We start from the raw sequence: 18,427 nt of genomic DNA, 5'->3' as shown, positions 1-18,427 counted from the left end.
ATACTTAGAGGTCCAAGGACCAAGCAAACTATAGAGATAGGTACAAAGCACCTGGCTAGATTAAGAGTCAAAGTAACACTGAAGTCCAGCAAAGCCAGAAGGGCGGAGCTGGAATAAATAGGCCACAGGTCACGTGACCACAAAATAGAAAAAAAACTAACAGGAGGGTTCTAACAGGCGTAATACCTCTGACAAGATTGTTGACAGCAGTGACCTGGGGGTCATAAATGCTTCCAGGGGTCTTCCCCATGCTGTCCCCATGTCATTTGAGCACTGTTCCCATCGATTTGGGTAATTTTTAGGCCCTCTGCAGACCGCTGGGGGGAGCTGCCTGAAAAATGCTCGGGTTTCCCATAGACTTACATTGGGCTCGTTACTCGGACCGAGCACCCGAGTATTCCAATTTGCTCGACCCGAGCAACGAGTATCCGAGCATTTTAGTGCTCGCTCTCATCACTAAATGTCCCACCTTACATATGTAGACACCACGGTGTTGCACCATATAGGCTCCTTTCCAGTATTTGCCATAATATAAGTGTAAGATTCAGGCATCTTTGTTATGTTGTTTTATGATTTAGTGACTCATGGTCACATGACCAGAGCGGCAGGTACCAGGTCACTAAAAGCTGCTGTTCATATATAAAGGTTGGAATTTCTCCCACAAAGCAAGTGCCCCTGTAATCTTTTGGATGTGCACCACCACCTACAGCTGAGTTTTGGGCCGTGCCTATTGCTGTAAAGTGCTTTAACAGACGTATTATGGTATACAACAGATTTGTCATCTAAATTCGCTGCTGAAATGTTCTGCCCCGTGTAAAAATAGCCTGTTACACTGATTAGCTTCTGTCACACTTAATGTCTATGATTAAAATCCCACTCCAGTGTCCAAGACTGATCTTGTTCTGCACCAGTTCTCTGGAGTGCACGATTTCAGACAATTCAATTAATTCCCAGCATCTACAGTTTTAAGTTTGACCTAAATGCACACCTCACTAATGTAACTCTTCTCATTTCTTTTCCTACCTTTTTTTATCAGACTATATTACTTTCTATCATCTGTTCACACACACTCTATGCACCCAGTAGCATTGGACATATATAGATACTGGTTTGGAACCAGTTCATGCAGCTTTACATGAATAGACTTATTTATTAAAAAAATGGCCAAGCCATACAATAAAAAGCATGTTTTATTTTTTAACACTTTTTTTTAGAGTAGAGATCAGAGAATTTATTCAAGTTGAATTGAATTCTACTCTACTTTTAGAAAAATCCGTATTCTCTAGAATATGTATTTTTTTCGTAATTCGCTCTGCACAAATTCAGCTGGAAGGCTACCATTTTGCTGAGCCATAGTGTTTTTTTTAACCTTTTGTTGGCCCTCTAATATTCACCTTACCTGCACCTCTGCTGCTTACTCTCCCCCATTCGGTCCCTGGGACTTCTTCTTACCGCTGCTACACCCTGAAACCTCATATTTTTCTATGCTAGACTGGCACTTTCTGATGCGACCAGGCATGGGACGTCACTGTGCACGCATGTCGTTAGGTCGTATGCGCAGCGCCCTTACCACACACATGCACAGGGACATACAGCTTACGTGAACTTTTGAAGCTATCCGCTGACATGCATTGACAGAACTGCTTTTTCTTTGAAAGCTGGGGGAACAACAATTGTCAATAAAGATGTTGTTCACCAGATACTTGCAGAAACAATTATCATTAATGGTTTAGTGTAACAGTTTGCTATACAGGAATCCTATGATCCCTTTTATATTCTTTGTATATGGTAATGCCTCGAAAAATCAGGTTTATAATACTCTATTGGGCAATGTGTAAAGCTTAGTATTGTTACAGAAGTTGGTAACTGACTGCTACATGGACACAACTGTTGGGCTGATGGTATGGTTTAGGCAAGAGAATGATTTCTTTAATTTTCCTCAAAATGTTTTCTTTTAACAGGTAAAAGAAGAATTTAATCTGGAATTGCACAAAGCAAAAGAAGAAAATTGTAGCTTGAAAAAGCAAAATAATTTTCTCAGGGAAACAAATGACCACTATGAAGGTGAAATAAAGCGGCTTAACAAGGTATCTTCTGTATGTATTTACACAGAATATATCAGCAATCTGTGCATGACTTATCAGCCTTGGTCTTTTTAGGATTTATCAGTCATTTATTAACCATTTTTCATAAAAACACATGTATCATTATACTATTCATAATGTACATTATATTTGTAATGTATTATAAACCCATTTCTTAAGAAAAGTTGGGCCAAAGTGCAAAATGTAAAGAAAACAAGAATGCAATAATTTGGAAATCTCTTACAGTCATATTTTATTCACAACAGAACTAACTGTAGGACAAATCAAGTTGAAAGAACGTTTTCCATTTCTTTTGAAAAAATTAACTCATTTAGAAATTCAGTGCAGCAACATATCTAAAAAAAGTTGGGAAAAGAATAACAAAAGGCTGGAAAACAATAGCAAGGGAAAAAAGGGGTTAATTTCTGCGCTGCCACTAATGCCAATGGATATTCCAGAGAAAGAATCAGGATAAGGGAATGTGGTTTATTGTCAAAGCATTTCAAAGTATAACAAACCACAAGTGGTTTGTCCTGAGGAAGAAGTTTGTTATACTTTGAAACGCGTTGACAATAAACTGCATTCCTTTATCGTGGATCCTGATTCTTTCTATGGAATATTCATTGGTATTCGTGACAGAGCACATTGTATGTTGTGGTTTTACAACCCGACCAGATGAGCAATTGCTTGTAACCTAATATCCTAGTCATCCGAATAAGACACTATTATGCCATTGTTTTTTCAGCTTCTCCAAAAGGCTAGAAAAGTGATATTAAAAGCTGCTGGAGGGTTAATTTTCAGCTAAGTCATGTGATTGTATAAAAATAGCATGTTAAAGAGGCAGAATTTGAAAAGCAAAGATGGTCAGAGATTCACCAATCTTTGAACAACTGTGCCTAAAAATTGTGTAACGATTTCAGAAAAATGTAAAATTGCAAACACTTTAAATATTCTACAATCTATAGTAAATAATATCATCTAAGGAGTCAAAGAGTCTGAAGAAATCTGTCAGAGTCCGGCACATCGCTGATCGGGTTGACAGATTACTGGCAGGGGCTGGTGAGGACCCAGCGGTCATGGTGCACATTGGCACAAATGACAAAGTTAGAGGTAGGTGAAAGGTCCTTAAAGATGATTTCAGGGAATTAGGCTGCAAGCTTAAAGCAAGCACCTCCAAGGTGGTATTCTCTGAAATACTACCTGTACCACGTGCCACGCCAGAGAGGCAACGGGAGATTAGGGAGATAAATAAATGGCTCAGGAACTGGTGTAGGAAGGAGGGGTTTGGGTTCCTGGAGAACTGGGCCGACTTCTCAGTTGGCTACAGATTCTACGCTAGGGACGGGCTGCACCTCAATGGGGAGGGTGCAGCTGTGCTGGGGGAGAAAATGGCTAGAAGGTTGGAGGAGTGTTTAAACTAGGGATTGGGGGGAGGGTATTCATTTTATAGGTGGGGAAGATAGTGCAGATAGTGACCAGGGCACAAATAAAGAAATTGAGGGTGGAGTTAGAACAGTCAATATAGTAAGAAGGAATAGAGGTACAGAGAGATACATAAAATGCATGTACACTAATGCCAGAAGCCTCACCAACAAAATGGAGGAATTAGAATTAATTTTGTTGGAAAATAATTATGACATGGTGGGGATATCTGAGACATGGCTGGATAAGAGCCATGACTGGGCAGTTCATTTACAGGGCTATAGTCTGTTCAGAAATGACCATACAAACAAGTGAGGGGGATGTGTGTTTATATGTAAAATCATCCTTAAAACCCATCTTGCGTGAGAATATATGTGAATCTAATGAAAATGTAGAGTCCCTGTGGGTGGAGATAAGGGGAGGGGAAAAAATAATAAATTACTGATAGGGGTTTGTTATAACACTCCAAAAATAATGGAAGCAGCGGAGAATATCCTCATAAAGCAAATAGATGAAGCAGCGATTCAAGGAGAAGTCATTATTATGGGAGACTTCAACTACCCTGAAATACATTGGGGAACAGAAACCTGTAGTTCAAGCAAAGGTAATAGCTTTTTGACAACTTTGGGAGACAATTACCTTTCACAACTGGTTCAGGACCCAACAAGAAGGGGGGCACTGCTAGACCTAATATTAACCAACAGGCCAGACCGCATATCAAAAACACGAGTTGGGGGTCACTTGGGTAATAGTGATCACAAAATAATAAGTTTTCATTTATCCTTTAATAAGATGTGTAGTAGAGGGTTTACAAGGACACTAAACTTCAGGAAGGCAAATTTCTAACGGTTGAGAGATAATCTTAGTGCAATAAACTGGGACGATATCCTGAGACATAAAACTACACAAAGCAAATGGGAGGCATTTATTAGCATCCTGAATAGGACCAGTGCACAATATATACCCTATGGGAATAAACATGCTAGAATTAACAGGAAACCACTATGGCTAAATAGAACTGTAAGGGGCGCAATAAGTAACAAAAAAAAAAGCATTTAGAGAACTAAAGCAAGTAGGTAGTGATGAGGCATTAAACAAATACAGAAAATTAAATAAATTCTGTAAAAACCAAATCAAGGCAGCAAAGATTGAGACCGAGAGACTCATTGCCAGAGAAAGTAAAAATAATCCCAAAATATTCTTTAACTACATAAATAGTAAAAAACTAAAAAATGACAGTGTTGGCCCCCTTAAAAATAGTCTGGGTGAAATGGTGGATGAGGATGAGGAAAAAGCCAATATGCTAAATAAGTTTTTTTCAACAGTATTTACACAAGAAAATGGCATGACAGAAAACATGATTAGTGATGATAAAAATTCTCTATTAAATGTCACTTGATTGACCCAGCAGGAAGTACGGCGGCGTCTAAAAATCACTAAAGTTGACAAGTCCCCTGGCCCGGATGGAATACACCCGCGAGTACTGCAGGAATTAAGTAACGTCATAGATAGACCATTATTTTTAATCTTTAAAGATTCCATAATAACAGGATCTGTACCACAGGACTGGCGTATAGCAAATTTGGTGCCAATATTCAAAAAGGGGACAAAAACTGAACTTGGAAATTATAGGCCAGTAAGCTTAACCTCTACTGTGGGTAAAATCCTGGAGGGTTTCCTAAGAGATGCTATAATAGAGTATCTGAAGAAGAATAACCTCATGACCCAATATCAACATGGGTTTACGAGGGACCGTTCCTGTCAAACTAATCAGATCAGATTTTATGAGGAGGCAAGTTCCGGACTGGACCAAGGAAATGCAGTGGATGTTGTGTATATGGACTTTTCAAAAGCTTTTGATACGGTTCCACACAAAAGGTTGATACATAAAATGAGAACAATGGGGATAGGGGAAAATATATGTATGTGGGTTAAGAACTGGCTCAGTGATAGGAAACAAAGGGTGGTTATTAATGGAAAACACTCAGACTGGGTCTCAGTTAACAGTGGGGTTCTATAGGGGTCAGTATTGGGCCCGCTTCTTTTTAACATATTTATTTATTAATGACCTTGTAGGGGGCATACAGAGTAGTATTTCAATATTTGCAGATGACACTAAACTCTGCAAGGTAATCAATACAGAGGAGGACAATTTTATATTACAGGAGGATCTATGTAAACTAGAAGCTTGGGCTAATAAATGGCAAATGAGCTTTAATGGGGATAAATGTAAGGTAATGCACTTGGGCAGAGGAAATAAAATGTATAATTATATGCTTAATTGTAAAACACTGGGCAAAACTGTCACTGAAAAAGACCTGGGTGTATTGGTGGACAACAAGTTTACGTTTGGTGGCCAGTGTCAGGCAGCTGCTGCAAATAAAATAATGGGATGCATTAAAAGAGGCATAGATGCTCATGAGGAGAACATAATTTTACCTCTATACAAGTCACTAGTGCGACCACACTTAGAATACTGTGTGCAGTTCTGGTCTCCGGTGTATAAGAAAGACATAGCTGAACTAGAGCGGGTGCAGAGAAGAGCGACCAAGGTTATTAGAGGACTGGGGGGTCTGCAATACCAAGGCAGGTTATTACACTTGGGGTTATTTACTTTGGAAAAATGAAGGCTTAGGGGTGATCTTATTACTATGTACAAGTATATGAGGGGACAGTAAAAAGACCTTTCTACTGATCTTTTTACTCTGAGGCCTGAGACGGGGACAAGGGGGCATCTTCTACGTCTGAAGTAAAGAAGGTTTAATCATAATCACAGACGCGGATTCTTTACTGTAAGAGCAGTGAGACAATGCAACTCTCTACCACATGATGTTGTAATGAGTGATTCACTACTAAAATTTAAGAAGGGCATGGATGCCTTTCTTGAAAAGTATAATATTACAGGTTATATATACTAGATTCCTTGATAGAGCGTTGATCCAGGGAACTAGTCTGATTGTCGTATGGAGTCAGGAAGGAATTTTTTTCCCCAATATGGAGCTTAGTGTTTGCCACATGTTTTTTTTTTGTCTTCCTCTGGATCAACATGTTAGGCTATGGGTTGAACTAGATTGACTTAGTCTTCCTTCAACCTTAGAAACTATGTTACTATGTTACTATATGCACAAAGTATAAGGCCAAGAGTCAGTATAGAATACTTGTGATCTATAGGCCCTCAGGCGGCACTACAGTAAAAATAGGCAGGATTGGGACATGCAAATCATTGCATTGGCTCAGGAATCCTTCCAGAAATCATTGCCTGAAAACACAGTTCGCCGTGCATTACACAAATGCAAGTTAAAGCTCTGTCATGCAAAAAAGAAGCCTTATATCAACACAATCCAAAAACACAACTGTCTTATCTGGCCAAAGCCCAATATGGAAAATATGCATAACAATGATGATATGGTAACAATACTCACGTAACAATTGTGCACACAGTGTATATATCAATAAAACAATAAATAGAGTGACAAAATCATACCACCACCATAGCAAAACAATCGATTATTTAGCTGGCAGCTATCTCCTGCCTCCTCCATATATAAGAGTGCTTGACATGCTCCTACAGTGGTGGCCAAAAGTATTGGCACCCCTGCAATTCTGTCAGATAATACTCAGTTTCTTCCTGAAAATGATTGCAATCACAAATTCTTTGGTATTATTATCTTCATTTAATTTGTCTTCAATGAAAAAACACAAAAAGAATTGTCCTAAAGCCAGATTGGATATAATTCCACACCAAACCTAAAAAAGGGGGTGGACAAAAGTATTGGCACTGTTTGAAAAATCATGTGATGCTTCTCTATTTCGTGTAATTATCAGCACCTGTAACTTACCTGTGGCACCTAACAGATGTTGGCAATAACTAAATCACACTTGCAGCCAGTTAACATGGATTAAAGTTGACTCAACCTCTGTCCTGTGTCCTTGTGTGTACCACATTGAGCATGGAGAAAAGAAAGAAGACCAAAGAACTGTCTGAGGACTTGAGAAACCAAATTGTGAGGAAGCATGAGCAATCTCAAGGCTACAAGTCCATCTCCAAAGACCTGAATGTTCCTGTGTCTTCCGTGCGCAGTGTCATCAAGAAGTTTAAAGCCCATGGCACTGTGGCTAACCTCCCTAGATGTGGATGGAAAAGAAAAATTGACGAGAGATTTCAACGCAAGATTGTGCGGATGGTGGATAAAGAACCTCGACTAACATCCAAACAAGTTCAAGCTGCCCTGCAGTCCGAGGGTACAACAGTGTCAACCCATACTATCCGTCGGCGTCTGAATGAAAAGGGACTGTATGGTAGGATACCCAGGAAGACCCCACTTCTTACCCTGAGACATAAAAGAGCCAGGCTGGAGTTTGCCAAAACTTACCTGAGAAAGCCTAAAATGTTTTGGAAGAATGTTCTCTGGTCAGATGAGACAAAAGTAGAGCTTTTTGTGAAAAAGCATCAACATAGAGTGTACAGGAAAAAAAAAGAGCCATTCATTGAAAAGAACACGGTCCCTACAGTCAAACATGGCGGAGGTTCCCTGATGTTTTGGGGTTGCTTTGCTGCCTCTGGCACTGGACTGCTTGACCGTGTGCATGGCATTATGAAGTCTGAAGTCTACCAACAAATTTTGCAGCATATTGAAGGGCCCAGTGTGAGAAAGCTGGGTCTCCCTCAGAGGTCATGTGTCTTCCAGCAGGACAATGACCCAAAACACACTTCCAAAAGCACTATAAAATGGTTTGAGAGAAAGCACTGGAGACTTCTAAGGTGGCCAGCAATGAGTCCAGACCTGAATCCCATAGAACACCTGTGGAGAGATCTCAAAATGGCAGTTTGGAGAAGGCACCCTTCAAATATCAGGGACCTGGAGCAGTTTGCCAAAGAAGAATGGTCTACAATTCCAGCAGAGCATTGTAAGAAACTCATTGATGGTTACCGGAAGCGGTGGTTCGCAGTTATTTTGGCTAAAGGTTGTGCAACCAAGTATTAGACTGAGGGTGCCTATACTTTTGTCTGGCCCATTTTTGGAGTTTTGTGTGAAATGATCAATGATTTGATTTTTGCTTCATTCTCTTTTGTGTTTTTTCCTTGCAAGCAAATTAAATGAAGATAATAATACCAAAGAATTTGTGATTGCAATCATTTTCAGGAAGAAACTGAGTATTATCTGACAGAATTGCAGGGGTGCCAATACTTTTGGCCACCACTGTATGTTCTCTATGATAGAGTCACCGCTAGACTCCTCTAGCAGCTTATCATATGAAGAATAGAAGGATTCACAATTATTATTATTTATTATTATAGTGCCATTTATACCATGGTGCTTTACATGTGAAAAAAGGGGTATACATACATGAACAATTACAATAATCTTGAACAAAACGTGACGGCGACTGGTACAGGAGGAGCGAGGACCCTGCCCGTGAGGGCTCAGTCTACAAGGAATGGGTGAGGGCTGAGCTGGTCTTGCAGCGGTATGGTGGAGGTAGGGTTACTGCAGGTTGTACGCTTTTTGGAAGAGGTGGGTCTTCAGGTTCCTTTTGAAGGTTTCCATGGTAGGTGAGAGTCTGATATGTTGGGGTAGATAGTTCTAGAGTAGGGGGGATGCACGGGAGAAATCTTGTATGCCATCGTGGGAATAGGAGAGAAGACGGGAGTAGAGAAGGAGATCTTGTGAGGATCAGAGGTTGCGTGCTGGTGTATTGGGAGACTAGGTCACAGATATATGGAGAAGACAGGTTGTGGATGGCTTTGTATGCCATGGTTAGGGTTTTGAATTGGAGTCTCTGGGCAATGGGGAGCCAGTGAAGAGATTGACAATGCAAAATTACAACTACTGGAGCTCTATATTTCCAGACATCATCTGTAGCGTGAGAATCAAGGGTCCCCGTACACATAAGACTGTCAGCTGAGCCCATCAATATTGGTGGGCTTGGCAGATGTTAGTCTAATGTATATGGGGGCATTAAAAGTGCTGCAAAATGTAAACACAATAATTACACATCACATACTCTATAAGCACATAATCCAAGTACTGTACAATGTTATTTACTAAAACTCCTGAGCTAATGCTTATGGTCAAGTGTATGTGGCTTCTGCGGTTTTGTCTCTTATGTAACTCAGTTGAGCTGACTGATCTGTAATATATTAATTAGTATCTTATCACCCCTCTCCTTGCATTGTCTTAAATCTGTAAGTTACTGAGAAGATGCAGAGCAAGTTTTTACAAAAAAGCTTTCAGAAAGTGTAAAGAAACTACAGTAGAAACTACTTTGTAGTAGGAGGCACCAACAAACATTATTGGTAAACCACAAAGACTTCCTCAGGAAACATAGTGTACTTGACTGAGACAGAGATCTCTGCATAGTCCTTAGATGACTGACAATTTTATGCATTGAAAAGTTCTACTACTTTCCACTTTAACTTATTTCAAAGTCAAAAGACACATAGAACAAAAAATTATAATTGTATATCTTTTAAGTAATTTAAAAAGAAAATGAAAATTCTGACAGTAACAAAGTTAAAAAAACAGATATGTCAAGAATGTTGACAGATGCTCTATAGGATCTATTTCAATATACATTCTGGGAAAAGCTTTTTCTAAGTGACTGTAAGACGGTAATATACAAATATATCAGCTTAAAAAGTTCTGTCATCTTTCCTTATATTCATGTCTTAGTATATACAGTATTTTTATATAATACAACCAATAGTCTGATACTGGAAACACTGAACAGTGTGTAGAGATAGTGGTGTAACAAGAGTCCATCCGATGGGCCCCGGTGCTAAATTTGAACCTGCCCCCTCCATGTTGGTCAGATATATGGACCCTAGTAGCATTCTAAATCCTATAAGGACATACGTGTTGCCCCCTATTCACCATTATATAGTAATGTCTCCCATCCTGGGCCCATCCTATGATATATGTTCCCCATCCTGGCATATGTATCCCCATCCTGGTATATATATCCCCATCCTGGTATAAACATCCCTCATCTTGAGATATATATATATATAAATATATATATATATATATCTCCTCCATCCAGGTTTTTATGTTCCCCTTCCTGGCCCCACTCTGGTATATATGTCCCCCATCCTGGTATATATGTCTCCAATCCTGATATACAGTATATGTCTTCCATCCATGGCCCCATCCTGGTATGTATGACCCACATCCTGGTATATATGACCCCCATTCTGGTATATATGACTCCCATCCAGGTATGTATGTCTCCCATCCAGTGCCCATACTGGTATATATGTTCCACAACCTGGTATACATGTCCTGCATCCTGGTATATATGTCCCCCATCCTAGTGGGACTCCAATCCTGGTACAGTACAGACCAAAAGTTTGGACACACCTTCTCATTTAAAGATTTTTCTATATTTTCATGACTTTGAAAATTGTACATTCACACTGAAGGCATCAAAACTATGAATTAACACATGTGGAATCATATACTTAACAAAAAAGTGTGAAACAACTGAAAATATGTCTTATATTCTAGGTTCTTCAAAGTAGCCACCTTTTGCTTTGATGACTGCTTTGCACTCTCTTGGTATTCTCTTGATGAGCTTCAAGAGGTAGTCACCGGAAATGGTTTTCACTTCACAGGTGTGCCCTGTCAGGTTTAATAAATGGGATTTCTTGCCTTATAAATTAGGTTGGGACCATCAGTTGTGTTGTGCAGAAGTCTGGTGGATACACAGCTGATAGTCCTACTGAATAGACTGTTAGAATTTGTATTATGGCAAGAAAAAAGCAGCTAAGTAAAGAAAAACGAGTGGCCATCATTACTTTAAGAAATGAAGGTCAGTCAGTCCAAAAAATTGGGCAAACTTTGAATGTGTCCCCAAGTACAGTTGCAAAAACCATCAAGTGCAACAAAGAAACTGGCTCACATGAGGACCGCCCCAGGAAAGGAAGACTAAGAGTCACCACCTGCTTCTGAGGACAAGTTTATCCGAGTCACCAGCCTCAGAAATCGCAGGTTAACAGCAGCTCAGATTAGAGACCAGGTCAATGCCACATAGATTTCTAGCAGCAGACACATCTCTACAACAACTGTTAAGAGGAAACTTTTTGCAGCAGGCCTTCATGGTAAAATAGCTGCTAGGAAACCACTGCTAAGGACAGGCAACAAGCAGAAGAGACAAGTTTGGCCTAAAGAACACAAGGAATGGACATTAGACCAGTGGAAATCTGTGCTTTGGTCTGATGAGTCCAAATTTGAGATCTTTGGTTCCAACCACCGTGTCTTTGTGCGATGCAGAAAAGGTGAACGGATGGACTCTACATGCCTGGTTCCCACCGTGAAACATGGAGGAGGAGGTGTGATGGTGTGGGGGTGCTTTTCTGGTGACACTGTTGGGGATTTATTCAAAATTGAAGGCATACTGAACCAGCATGGCTACCACAGCATCTTGCAGCGGCATGCTATTCCATCCGGTTTGCATTTAGTTGGACCATCATTTATTTTTCAACAGGACAATGACCCCAAACACACCTCCAGGCTGCGTGAGGGCTATTTGACCAAGAGGGAGAGTGATGGGGTGCTACGCCAAATGAGATGGCCTCCACAGTCACCAGACCTGAACCCAATCAAGATGGTTTGGGGTGAGCTGGTCTGCAGAGTGAAGGCAAAAGGGCCAAGAAGTGCTAAGCATCTCTGGGAACTCCTTCAAGATTGTTGGAAGTCCATTTCCGGTGACTACCTCTTGAAGCTCATCAAGAGAATGGCAAGAGTGTGCAAAGCGGTCATCAAAGCAAAAGGTGGCTACTTTGAAGAATCTTGAATATAAGACATATTTTCAGTTGTTTCACACTTTTTTGTTAAGTATATAATTCCACATGTGTTAATTCATAGCTTTGATGCCTTCAGTGTGAATGTACAATTTTCAAAGTCATGAAAATACAGAAAAATCTTTAAATGAGAAGGTGTGTCCAAACTTTTGGTCTGTACTGTACATATATCCCCCGTTCTGCCACTGTTCTTTAACAAATAAAAAATTAATTCTACTGACCTTCCTCTACTCCCATGCCATGCGGCATTGTCTTCTGTGGCCAGCCCAGAAGCTGGCAGCTGAATTCACAGTACAAGATTCACTACCATGCACCATCAGTGATTTGCAAGGCGATGTCAGCTGTCGGACTTTGATTGAGTGTTAAAGGTCACTTTCAGAGCAGGAAAGAATGTGTCGCATGGATTTATGTCATTCTACATCAACTAAGGAATGTGCTCCTCAGACTTGTTAGGCCATCATAACACTGGACCTAGTCACAGGACAATAAAACCTTCACACTCCTTATCTATTAACTGCTAAAATATTTATAGCCAGAACTGTTTATCTCTTCCATAATAACTCTGCTTTTCATCACTGCCTTATCTATTGCATTATTTTTGTGTTTTATTGTGTATAAATATGTGACTCTTCAGATTTTGTGGTATAGTATCCTGATGAAGAGACCTGCGTAGTCTCGAAAGCTTGCAATTTGTTACCATCTTTTCAGTTAGCCATTAAAAGGTATCAACCACTGAGGACTTTCAAATCTAAATATTTTCCTTAGCCCACTGTAACCTTGTTTTTTTCTGTTTAGGTGTTAATGATGGCTTATGTTTAGCTTTTCTGTATGTAAATACCGTTTCCTTTAGGTGGTTTCTTACAGTTCAGTCACAGACATTGACTCCAGTTTCCTCCCATTCATTCCTCATTTGTTTTGTTGTGCATTTCCTGTTTTGGAGACATATTGCTTTAAGTTTCTGGTCTTGACGCTTTGATGTCTTCCTTGGTCTACCAGTATATTTGCCTTTAACAACCTTCCCATGTTGTTTGTATTTGTTCCAGATTTTAGACACAGCTGACTGTGAACAATCAACATCTTTTGCAACATTGCGTGATGATTTACCTTCTTGAGTTTGATAATCCTCTCCTTTGTTTCAATTGACATCTCTCATGTTGGAGCCATGATTCATGTCAGACCACTTGGTGCAACAGCTCTCCAAGGTGTGATCACTCTATTTTAGATGCAGACTAACGAGCAGATCTAATTTGATGCAGGTGTTAGTTTTGGAAATGAAAATTTACAGAGTGATTCCATAATTTTTTCCTCAGAATTGAGTGATTCCATAATTGGTTTCCTCTGCTTGGTCTGAAAAAAATTACCCTTACTGAGTACCACATTTTTTATCTTGATTCCTTTTAGTGTTTCTTAAAGCCCTAAAGTTGCCATTTCAAATGACTTTAGTTTTGTGCCATGTCTGTGATCTGCTTTTTTCAACAACATTAAACAACTGAATGAACATCCTCGGAGCCCGGTGATTCCATAATTTTTGCCAGGGGTTGTAGTATACAGCTCTTGACATGTTGTTATCACCTCCATCACAAATTCAAAAGTTTTTTTTCCACCTTTTAGGAAAGTACATGCAAATTATTCTTTGCATTGTAAACCAGTGGAATAGAGCATACGTACATGCTGATATAGAAGTAGTGGACAATCCAAGTTGTACTCTTGACAATAGATTTTTGTTGAAGGCAATCCAAAATATACAGTGACGTTTCAGTGCAGGCCTTGATCAGACACCAAATGATACAGAAAAACAAACGAAAATTAAAAGTAGGAAGTAAAAACATGCAAACTGTGCATTATTTGAAATACAATTAAATATATAGAGCATATGTACAGATAACACAACGCAATGAGGTAAAATATTGTGTCAGTCAGCACAAATACATACAGTACAGACCAAAAGTTTGGACACACCTTCTCATTTAAAGATTTTTCTGTATTTTCATGCCAATGAAAATTGTACATTCACACTGAAGGCATCAAAACTATGATTTAACACATGTGGAATTATATACTTAACAATAAAGTGTGAAACAACTGAAAATATGTCTTATATTCTAGGTTCTTCAAAGTAGCCACCTTTTGCTTTGATGACTGCTTTGCACACTCTTGGCATTCTCTTGATGAGCTTCAAGAGGTAGTCACCGGAAATGGTCTTCCAACAATCTTGAAGGAATTCCCAGAGATGCTTAGCACTTGTTGGCCCTTTTGCCTTCACTCTGCGGTCCAGCTCACACCAAACCATCTCGATTGGGTTCAGGTCTGGTGACTGTGGAGGCCAGGTCATCTGGCATAGCACCCCATCACTCTCCTTCTTGGTCAAATAGCACTTACACAGTCTGGAGGTGTGTTTGGGGTCATTGTCCTGTTGAAAAATAAATGATGGTCCAACTAAACGCAAACCGGATGGAATAGCATGCCGTTGCCAGATGCTGTGGTAGCCATGCTGGTTCAGTATGCCTTCAATTTTGAATAAATCCCCAAGAGTGTCACCAGCAAAGCACCCCCACACCATCACACCTCCTCTTCCATGCTTCACGGTGGGAACCAGGCATGTAGAGTCCATCCGTTCACCTTTTCTGCATCGCACAAAGACACGGTGGTTGGAACCAAAGATCTCAAATTTGGACTCATCAGACCAAAGCACAGATTTCCACTGGTCTAATGTCCATTCCTTGTGTTCTTTAGTCCAAACAAGTCTCTTCTGCTTGTTGCCTGTCCTTAGCAGTGGTTTACTAGCAGCTATTTTAACATGAAGGCCTGCTGCACAAAGTCTCCTCTTAGCAGTTGTTGAAGAGATGTGTCTGCTGCTAGAACTCTGTGTGGCATTGACCTGGTCTCTAATCTGAGCTGCTGTTAACCTGTGATTTCTGAGGCTGGTGACTCGGATAAACGTATCCTCAGAATCAGAGCTGACTCTTGGTCTTCCTTTCCTGGGGCGGTCCTTATGTGAGCAAGTTTTTTTGTAGAGCATGATGGTTTTTGCAACTGCACTTGGGGACACTTTCAAAGCTTTCCCAATTTTTCGCATTGACTGACCTTCATTTCTTAAAGTAATGATGGCCACTCGTTTTTCTTTACTTAGCTGCTTTTTTCTTGCCATAATACAAATCCTAACAGTCTATTCAGTAGGACTATCAGCTGTGTATCCACCTGACTTCTGCACAACACAACTGATGGTCCCAACCCCATTTATAAGGCAAGAAATCCCACTTATTAAACCTGACAGGGCACACCTGTGAAGTGAAAACCATTTCCGGTGACTACCTATTGAAGCTCATCAAGAGAATGGCAAGAGTGTGCAAAGCTGTCATCAAAGCAAAAGGTGGCAACTTTGAAGAACCTAGAATATAAGACATATTTTCAGTTGTTTCACACTTTTTTGTTAAGTATATAATTCCACATGTGTTAATTCATAGTTTTGATGCCTTCAGTGTGAATGTACAATTTTCATAGTCATGAAAATACAGAAAAATCTTTAAATGAGAAGGTGTGTCCAAACTTTTGGTCTGTACTGTATATAATGCATAATATACTGCAAGATAGTGTCACGAACAGTGGTAGCCAGAGTATGTGTCACTGAGGTGGCTAGCTTCGGTGATATAAATCCCGGCAAGTTCGTACCAATAAAACTAGGTTACTGAGCAGTATGTTTAAGTGGATTTTGGGTCCGGGATTTAGGAGCAACCAAAAGAGCTTGGGTGGGAAAGGTCGCTCCCACACTTCATTATTCTCTACGAGTGTCTGAGCTCTGACATATCAGTGCTAGAGATGAGCGGTGTTCGACTAGTACTGTTCACCAATCTCAAATTCGAGCTGTTTTGGGCGGTGTTCGAGTCGTTCGACGAACGCGAACGATTTGCAAAAAATTCGGCTGTTCGAGGTTATGTTCGATAACTGTACGTGCACCAAAAGCGTAACTGGATTTTTTCACATCATGCAGGGATTGTCTGCCACTCACTGTAATGTCACAGCCATGGTGGTTGTGGCATTACAGTGGTTGCCCAAATCGATGGGAACAGTGCTCACAGTGAAACATGAAAAGCCGGCAATTCAGCTGCGGCATACACCGGTACCCAACAATTTAGAACAGAAAGAATAGAGCATCACACATAGATTAGATAGATAGAAACATGTCAGTCACATATATAAGAAGTACAGTGACAGTGTTGGTTACTGTACTTGTCATTTAGTGTTAAAGGATTTATTTAAAAAAATAATAGTGTTTTCATGCACTGTCTCTTTAAAAAAGCTGGCCGGCAATTCAGCATCGGTACCCGACAGTTTAGAACAGAAAGAATAGAGCATCACACATAGATTAGATAGATAGAAACATGTCAGTCACATATATAAGAAGTACATTGACAGTGTTGGTTACTGTACTTGTCATTTAGTGTTAAAATAAAGGACTTATTAAAAACAATTGGCGTGGGGTTCCCCATAATTTTAGTCTCTAGCAGAGGTTAAGCAGATGGCTGGGGCAGATGTTTGAAGCCTGGGAAGGGGGTAATACCCACGGAGCTTCCCAGGCTACTAATATCAGCCCCCCGCTGAATACCTAGCCTTTACTAGCTATTAAAATGGGAGACCCCCAAAAAAATGACGTGGGGTCCCCCCTATTTTAACAGCTAGCAAAGGCTAGGCAGACAGCTGGGGGGCTGATATTAATAGCCCAGGAAGGGTGCCATTAATATTGGCCCCCTCCCAGGCTAGAAACACCTGCCGTCAGCCGCCCCAGAAATGGCGCATCCATGGGATGCGCCAATTCTGGCACTTAGCCTCGCTCTTCCCACTGCCCTGTAGTGGTGGCAGTGGGGTAATAGGGCTGGGGTTGATGTCAGCTTATAATGCCAGCTGACATCAAGCCAAGGTTAGTAATGGACAGGCGTCTATAAGACACCCCCATTACTAACCCCATAGTCAAAGTTAAAAAAAAACACAAACACCCAGAATAAAGTCCTTTAATAGAAATAAACACAAAATTCTTTATTGTTCTAAATTAAACCATACTTACCATCACGCCCATTCCAGCTGAAGCCAATGTCTTCTGCAATAAAAGTAAAATAATAAACCAATCTCATCCTTGGGGCTTCGCCCTATTTTTGTGTCCAGCCAGGTACAACTAGGCAGCTGGGGGTTGGAATCCGCAGCGCAGGGAGGCCCAAGCTTTCTGGGCCCCCCCCCCCCCCCCGCTGCAAATTGCAGTCCGTAGCCACCCCAGAAAATGGCACGTTCATAGAAGCGCCATCTTCTGGCGCTGTACCCAACTCATCCAGGGCCCTGGTGCGGTGGCTCACTGGGTAATAAAGGGGTTAGGGCCAGTTTGGTATTATCAGCTGGCCCTAAGCCTGAAATTCATGGGGTCATGCCAATATTAGACATGACCGCCATGAATTTCTAGTAAAGTATTTAAAAAAACCACAACACCCAGAATAAAGTCCTTTAATTGAAATAAACACACAAATTTTTAATGTTCTAAATTAATCCATACTTACCATCACGCCCATTCCAGCTGAAGCCAACGATCTCCTGCAATACACTGTGTTCAGAATTATTAGGCAAATGAGTATTTTGATCATATGATACCTTTTATACATGTTGTCCTACTCCAAGCTGCATAGGCTTGAGAGCCAACTACCAATTAAGTAAATCTGGTGATGTGCATCTCTGTAATGAGGAGGGGTGTTGACTAATGACATCAACACTCTATATAAGGTGTGCTTAATTATTAGGCAACTTCCTTTCCTTTGGCAAAATGGGTCAGAAGAGAGTTTTGACGGGCTCTGAAAAGTCCAAAATTGTGAGATGTCTTGCAGAGGGATGCAGCAGTCTTGAAATTTCCTAACTATTGAAGCGTGATCACCGAACAATCAAGCGTTTTATGGAAATTAGCCAACAAGGTCGCAAGAAGCGTGTTGGCCAAAAAAGGCACAAAATAACTGCCCACGAATTGAGGAAAATCAAGAGTGAAGCTGCCAAGATGCCATTCGCCACCAGTTTTGCCATATTTCAGAGGTGCAACGTTACTGGAGTATCAAAAAGCACAAGGTGTGCAATACTCAGGGACATGGCC

General features: G+C 40.5%; 1 protein-coding gene across 1 annotated transcript in view; it reads left to right on the top strand.

Annotated features, from left to right (window-relative positions):
- TNIP3 (TNFAIP3 interacting protein 3) overlaps positions 1-18,427 on the top strand; it is a 177,963-nt gene that overhangs the window by 58,041 nt on the left and 101,495 nt on the right. Inside the window, exon 6 of the mRNA XM_073646146.1 lies at positions 1,962-2,087. Within this exon, the coding sequence (XP_073502247.1) occupies positions 1,962-2,087 (126 nt within the window). The remainder of the gene's footprint in view (positions 1-1,961; positions 2,088-18,427) is intronic.

The sequence above is a fragment of the Phyllobates terribilis genome, unplaced genomic scaffold, assembly GCF_046119375.1.
Source record: "Phyllobates terribilis strain yellow unplaced genomic scaffold, ASM4611937v1 Scaffold_1__5_contigs__length_1240528914, whole genome shotgun sequence".
Lineage (NCBI taxonomy): Eukaryota > Metazoa > Chordata > Amphibia > Anura > Dendrobatidae > Phyllobates > Phyllobates terribilis.
The sequence above is the reverse complement of the archived record's forward strand: the minus strand, read 5'-3'. Positions and strand labels throughout refer to the sequence as shown.